The following is a 7,597-nucleotide window of genomic DNA, read 5'->3' on the forward strand; positions in this document are numbered from 1 at the left end:
AAAATATTAAGTTCTATATAAAATATTTTTATTCCGGTGTTTTGAAACGTGACTAATCCTCGGTCAAAGTACGCAAAAAACCTTAATTTTGAGTTTGATTTCCAAAGAATAAAGGTTGGGGCGGGGGTTTAGGGACGAGTTTCACGCATAGATTCTGTGCGTGAAAGGGCCAAAATGTAAATGTACACTTTGGCCCTTTCACGCACAGAATCTGTGCGTGAAGCCTAGTTTGGTTTTTTTTTTTTTAATGGGTTAGTTTGGTTCCAAATTATTTTTTTGGGTTACAAAAGTGCCGGACCCCCTTTGGAGAGTTACCATTATTCACTAATATTCTCATATCATGTATATATATGCATAATATATTTGAAATGTATAGATATATTGAGATTATATGTATTTTAAATCAATCCTAAATCCACATTTTTGTATTTAATGTTCTCAATCAAGGCTCTCAATTCTCAATAGGTCACTTGGAATTAGTTTCAAATCATACTCCCGCCCTTTTAATATACATCTTATTTTCTCTCTGTTTCTTCAAAAAAAATGTTTGTTTTTATCTATTTAGTAAATTCTTAATTCATATGTTCACATTTTACTTACTCTTGATGACATTTCTCTTCTAGGAATGATGATGACATTTAGGAATAATGACATGTTTATGCTAGAAAGTTCAAATAATATTCTTGGTATATTACTGATAAATATTGTAAATATGTAGTAAAAGAATATTTTGTAAATCTTCTATTTTAGGTTAGTATATTTTGTATCCTAATAGGACACTGTAACTATGATATATTTACCAACTCAATCAATGAGAATAATCACGGAATTAATCTCTTTTATGGTATCAGAGCACATTGAGATGGATATCCATTTTGTTCGTGAGAAGGTGGCGCGCGGACACGTACGTGTCCTCCATGTTCCGTCCCGATATCAGCTCGCCGATATTTTCACTAAAGGACTGCCACAGGTCTTATTTGAGGATTTTCGGGACAGTCTCAGCGTTCGTAAACCTCCAGTTTCGACTGCGGGGGTGTGATAAATATTGTAAATATGTAGTAAAAGAATATTTTGTAAATCTTCTATTTTAGGTTAGTATATTTTTATCCTAATAGGACACTGTAACTATGATATATTTACCAACTCAATCAATGAGAATAATCACGAAATTAATCTATTTTAATTACATATACACATCTTTATTTAACACCACAATATTCAAAACTTTTCTTTACATTTTCAAATTTCGTGCACAATTAGATTCAAACATATATAATGAATTAGTTTACTTTTCTTCATTATTTTATTGGGAGGAAACGAAAAGGAAAGCAAGAAAAGGAGAGATGCATGATATTGTCCACCCACAACAAATTGAAATTCCTCTCAATGATGTTTAGGGAGCATGAAAGGATGGAGGTGGGCAGCTTTAGCTTTATGAAATACTTTTCTCTTTTAGATTTATATAAGTTTCTTTGGAATGACTGTCTCATGAAGCGTGTAAAATCATGTTTTAACTAATCGGAACAACATATAGTGTGGTACTCGCTGGTGGAATCGATTAAAGTACATCCATCATGCCCCTCTTGCCCAAGCAATCAATCATATAGGTACTAGTAGCAATTTTGTGTGGTTAAAAATATATAAGTTTAATTTAAAATTTAAAAATAACTATATATAACTGTCCATAATAAATCAAACTAATTATTTTAAGGTTGATCGAATACATCAACAACTCCTTAAATTTGTCAATAGATTTCATTTAGACACGCAAACTATATCGTATTCAATTGAGCACCATACATGATAAAATGTTCATATTAGACACTTCTGACTCATATTTTGAAAAAGAATTTTGCGTGTGTTCTCCTTTAATTATACACATTAGCATTAATTGGAACATGTGTGAAGTTTTACGACTTAATAAAGCTAAGGCGTATATTTAAAGGAGGTGACCTATTTTAAGCCATTAACTTGTAATGTAATGGGCACCTGAGAACACGCGCAAAAGTTTCTTTAAAATTTTGAGTTAGGAGTATTTAATAGGAAAAAACAATAGTTTGAGTATCTAAATAAAATTTACTGACAAGTCTAAGAGATTATCGATGTATTTTACCTTAGTTCAAAGTTAAAACAGACAACGTGTTATAACATGTTAAATTACATTATTATAGTAAAAATGATTTATTCTGTAAATAATTAAAAATTTGTTTCAAGGACAACAAAGATGCCCCTCATCATGGGCGTGGTCTTTGGTCCCTGGCCTATGCGACTAGTCAGTTCACCAAAACCATTATCAATCTCGAGCCTAATTTTCTTGAGATTCCCACATTCTTAGGCTGTTCTTTAAAACATAGAATTTTAAAACAGATAATTTTTGGGATTTTGTTGAATGGCCAAACTCAGGGAATGTTGGATTCCCTTGCAAATCCAACCCCCGTAGCCATTACTTGCATTCTTACACATCACAAATGTTGGTTCCAATTTCTTTTTATAAAATATTATTACACATAATAAAGCTACCGTGTTAATGACAAAAAATAACTTGTTTCTAAGCCATAAGTTAGCTAGTGACTGACTCACCCATGAGGGATTTTTGGTCTTATTATAACAACCCCTTACACTAATATGCTTTTTTTATTTGTCTTCAAGAGTGATTTTGATTTAGGCTTAAAAGTAGAGGTCCATTAGAAACTTGTCATTTCTGTGTCTATACTTCAAGACAAAGTGCTTGATTAAGATAGCAGCAATCAGATTTGCATATCTCAGCTTAAAAAAATATTAAGACTAATGGTAATAGTATTCTACTTTATTAATGTTTACAAAATCTAAAATATTCTTTTCTTTACAAAGGTCTGTCCCAGTGACAGGCATGCTAAGTTCTCCTTTTTACAAAGACTGCTTTTTTCCTAAGGACTGACATGACAGTAATAAAATGATTTTCTGGTATACAAAAGCTATTGGAGTAGTTTTGTTCTCAATCTAAACACTACTACTATTAGATCACCCCCTAGAGGAAAATCCAATTGAGGGCTTTGTCTCTCTGCGTAGCTTCTGTATATTCATCAAGGCCTGATTATTGAGTTTCTGTTGCTTTCTTGCTTTCTGTGGATTCAAATTTAATGGAAAAAAGAAGAGAGATAAAAGCTGCATTCTTGTATGTGGCATTTTTGGCCCTTTGGAGCTCGGCAGCTGGATTGCTTTCTCCCAAAGGTGTCAACTTTGAAGGTAATTAGTCTTCCTGATGATAAAATTCTGAATAATATATACTCCATATTGCTTGGTTTAATGATTTTGTTCCTCTTTTTTTTTTTTTTTTTTTTTTTTTTTCAGTTCAAGCTTTAATGGCCATAAAAGTTGCTTTAAAGGATCCTCATGGGGTTCTTGATAATTGGGATACCACTTCTGTTGATCCATGTAGTTGGGCTATGGTCACTTGCTCTCCTGAGAGTTTGGTTATTGGCCTGTAAGTATAAAGATGATTTTTTATGTGTGTGTGTCTTTGTAATTTAGTGGTTGAATTTGTTTTTCTGTATCATGCAGAGGGTCACCAAGCCAGAATCTGTCTGGTGCGCTTTCACCTAGCATTGGCAATTTGACAAATCTTCAGATTATGTGAGTGTTAAAATAAGTGATTTCAAGCTTTCTTGATTGTTTAAATGGTACTTTCTTCCACATGATTAACCATTTTTTTGTTGACAGATTGCTGCAGAATAACAACATAACAGGACCAATCCCAAAAGAGATTGGAAGGCTCTCAAAGCTTCAGACTCTTGATCTTTCTGATAACTTCTTCACTGGTGATATTCCTCTTTCTTTGGGACACTTGAATAACCTCAAGTACATGTAAGTATTCTGAAATAGGCAGCCACTTTGCTTTTATTTTTTTCAATTTAAGTTCTAATCTAAGATGCATCTTATTAACTGGTTCAGGAGGCTCAACAATAACAGTCTATCAGGAGAAATTCCAGCCTCATTGGCCAACATGTCACAGCTCACTCTTGTGTAAATCCTTATTACTCTACTTAACTTTTCCTTTTTGCCCTCATTGTAATGTCCATTGCTTCAATACTTTAGATTGATTTTGGTATTCGACCTTTTGATTCAGGGACTTGTCCTTCAATAACTTGAGTGGACCAGTACCTAAGTTCCCTGCTAAGAAATTCAAGTAAGCTAATAAACAGTTTATTCATGGATCAATTGCTTCATGTCCTTTTAAACTTTCATGTTGAAAATAATATATGTTCTCTCGTTGTGCTTTCATTGTAGCATTATTGGAAATCCATTGATCTGCGAGACGGGGTCTGAGCCAGACTGCTATGGAATGCAATTGCTGCCCATGTCAATGACATTGAACAGCTCAGAAAGTATGCATTATAGAATGTCATTTTCCAAATCTAACCATTTTATCCAGCCTGTAATTTCTGAGTTTTCTTATTCTTATGTTTATCGTCACCTTATTGATCCGTGTTATCCAGCTTCGCCTTCTGGGAAGCAAAAAAGTCACAAAATCGCACTTGTATTTGGCTCGAGTCTTGGTTGCATTTCTTTGCTCGTTCTTGGAATTGGACTCTTTCTGTGGTCAAGGCATAGACACAACCAACAAGCCTTTTTTGATGTTAAAGGTTGGTAAACTTTAGCTCAATAATCTTATGAAATTTATGATCATCGCTTCATACTCATTTCCATAATTTGCTATTTTTAGACCGGCACCATGAAGAAGTTTCCCTTGGGAATTTGAGAAGATTTCAGTTCAAGGATCTCCAGATTGCAACCAAGAACTTCAGCAGCAAAAACATTTTGGGAAAAGGTGGTTTTGGGCATGTTTATAAAGGTCATCTCCCAGATGGAACTCCTGTGGCTGTAAAGAGGCTAAATGATGGCAGTACAATAGGTGGTGAGAAACAATTCCAGACAGAAGTCGAAATGATAAGCTTAGCAGTGCACCGTAACCTCCTCGGGCTCTACGGATTTTGCATGACACAGTCGGAGAAGCTTTTGGTTTACCCTTATATGTCCAATGGTAGTGTAGCTTCTCGTCTCAGAGGTAAAAAAAATGTACATATCATATTTCTTATTTGTCTTGTGCTGAAATAGTGAGTCCTTGTTACTTTCTATAGCGAAACCTGTGTTGGACTGGGGAACAAGGAAACGAATTGCTCTAGGAGCTGCTCGAGGACTGTTGTATCTTCACGAACAATGTGATCCAAAGATAATCCATAGGGATGTTAAGGCTGCAAATATATTGCTCGATGACTATTGTGAGGCGGTTGTGGGAGATTTTGGTCTGGCAAAGCTTTTGGATCACCAGGATACACATGTCACAACAGCTGTGCGCGGAACTGTGGGGCATATAGCCCCTGAATACCTGTCAACGGGCCAATCATCTGAGAAAACAGATGTGTTTGGATTTGGGATCCTTCTTCTTGAGCTGATCACAGGAATGAGAGCTATAGAATTTGGAAAAGCAGCTAACCAGAAGGGAGTAATGCTTGATTGGGTAAGTAAATATCAATTAGTCAAGCCTCAAATAAGTTAACCTTTCTATATTTGAAAACTTTTTAACTTTAAAATTTCTATTTTACCCTTAATGTCATTAGCTTATAATCAGAGATATGTTATGCCATGTTCAAGACCAGAAGTTCTAAGGATACTTTTGGTACATGAAAGACATTTGGCCTTAAATTCCTTGCCAAATCAAACACTACTATTTAAAATGAAATAGGGGGACTTATAATTTAACGCTCGTAATTGCATATCCTTTTTTTCTTTTATAGGTCATTCCCCTAGTATAACCTTTGGTGAACATTTATATCAGGTTAGGAAAATTCACCAAGAGAAGAAACTTGATGTCCTTGTTGATAAAGATTTGAAAATCAACTATGATCAAATTGAGCTAGAAGAAATGGTTCAAGTTGCTCTGCTATGCACACAATATTTTCCAGGCAACAGACCAAAAATGTCTGAAATCGTCCGAATGCTTGAAGGTGATGGACTTGCAGAGAGGTGGGAAGCATCCCAGAAATTTGATGGTAGTAGTAACAAGTACAAAACGAAAGAACTATCCTCATCCGAGAGATTTTCAGATCTCACGGATGATTCTTTGTTGCTTGTACAAGCCATGGAGCTGTCTGGTCCTAGGTGAGCCAGCCATTTACACAGATTTATAACTACGAGACGTAAAATTCACACTTAGAATTGTCAACATATTTCTAGCTAGAGGTAATTTATTAAACTATGTGTATTGTATAGTAATGAACCATCAAAGATTCAAAGAACTTTGATGTGTTTTTTTTAACTTTTCCGTGTATATGCTTATCTTTAAGTTAAATGATTTCAATCGAGAGTTCAATTTTTTTTTTTTTTTTGCTAAATCTTGTATTTGTAGTTTAGACAATGGTGTAATTTGGAAATCTGAAATGAGCTTTTAAGCATTATGGTGTGCATTAGCAATAATTTAGCATGCATAATGATTAGCAACGGCTATTGAAAGAGTAAAATGGATTTGGTGGTGCAGAAGCTAATGATTTCTGGAGTCTTAATTCTTTAAGAAAAAGTTGCTACTAGAACTATACTTTATTTTCCAGTGCAATGCACGAAGATACACTAAAGACATCATAAATATAATATTCATAATAGCAAGGAATCCAAGAAAACGCAGTGGTCCGGCTTGGAAATTTCATATTATTACATTATCCAATCATCTTTTTTTTTTTTAAATTAAAGTCCACTAGGCTTTTGGCCTAGGGCAAATTTTATAAATTTTATCAAAAAATTCTGTACAACTTAGCCAAAAAGGCTAATGAAAAATACAAAATTTAAACTAATGATCAAATTAAGACTTATAACTTGTCTTAATTTGATATTACAAATTGTTAAAAAATTACTAATAGAATGGAATTTGAAATAATTGTTCCATAAAGAACTTTTGTTTCTATATCTCACATGCTTTATATTTGGCCCTCTATATGCACCAAGGCAGTACGTTTTCTAACTAATGACCAGTTCTCAGTAGGATGAATGACCAGTTCTCAGTAGGATGAGCATCCCGGGGTGCTAATACCACCAACTAAAAAACAACCACTAAATAGAAACTGAATGCCCATGTGTACTCAAGAGGTATGTTGTGTTCCATGTGCTCAATTATTAAGAGCAGTAATTCCACTTCATGTCATTTGTCAAAAGTGCCTCCAACCAGTTGCAATTTATGCTGGTAAAACTTCTCAACATCCTGATTACACTGTGTTTCGCTGCTTGTTGGTATTCCTTCGGTGTGGTTGTTCTGTGATACCTGTTGAATTAAAATCCTCCATTTATGTTAGTTTGTGTACCTGCAACCATTAGCAAACAGTTAGTGTAAACCAAATCCTTCACATTCTCCTCCCAAAGGATTTGAGTGTGAGGACCTCCTTTTCTCCCACCTTCCCCCTATATTCAGTCTCCTTAACATGACCTAATTCTTAGATAGGACAGCTGTAATTTGTCACTGTTCACAATTCTTTTACAGTGGCTCTCCATGTCATGAGAGGAATTGAATTATAACTCTCTCCAGTTTGACGAGAGTGTAAGAAAAAAATAAAAAAAATAAAGATGAACTAAA

The 7,597-nt window shown here is 34.4% G+C and overlaps 1 protein-coding gene across 2 annotated transcripts; it reads left to right on the forward strand.

The window, feature by feature from the left end:
* The first annotated feature begins 2,687 nt into the window (after window positions 1-2,687).
* On the forward strand, window positions 2,688-6,354 carry LOC132621611 (protein NSP-INTERACTING KINASE 1-like). Of its 2 annotated transcripts, none has more exons than XM_060335947.1 (11): window positions 2,688-3,225; window positions 3,331-3,463; window positions 3,541-3,612; window positions 3,700-3,843; window positions 3,931-4,002; window positions 4,106-4,165; window positions 4,267-4,364; window positions 4,476-4,622; window positions 4,703-5,020; window positions 5,118-5,497; window positions 5,816-6,354. In XM_060335947.1, exons 1-11 carry the CDS (start codon window positions 3,120-3,122, stop codon window positions 6,140-6,142), a joined length of 1,857 nt encoding a protein of 618 aa, XP_060191930.1. In that variant the 5' UTR covers window positions 2,688-3,119; the 3' UTR covers window positions 6,143-6,354. The 2 variants fall into 2 exon arrangements, with proteins under 2 accessions (XP_060191930.1, XP_060191929.1); XM_060335946.1 differs by having other exon boundaries at window positions 2,695-3,225; window positions 4,703-5,044.
* Window positions 6,355-7,597: the final 1,243 nt, after the last annotated feature.

This window comes from Lycium barbarum, chromosome 12 (assembly GCF_019175385.1).
Source record: "Lycium barbarum isolate Lr01 chromosome 12, ASM1917538v2, whole genome shotgun sequence".
Classification (NCBI taxonomy): domain Eukaryota; kingdom Viridiplantae; phylum Streptophyta; class Magnoliopsida; order Solanales; family Solanaceae; genus Lycium; species Lycium barbarum.

Coding starts and splice junctions, on each gene's coding strand:
- LOC132621611 (XM_060335946.1), top strand. CDS start 3,120: ATGGAAAAAAGAAGAGAGATAAAAGCTGCATTCTTGTATGTGGCATTT. Junction 3,613..3,699: donor TTGACAAATCTTCAGATTAT/GTGAGTGTTAAA, acceptor TTTTGTTGACAG/ATTGCTGCAGAATAACAACA. Junction 5,498..5,815: donor AGGGAGTAATGCTTGATTGG/GTAAGTAAATAT, acceptor CATTTATATCAG/GTTAGGAAAATTCACCAAGA.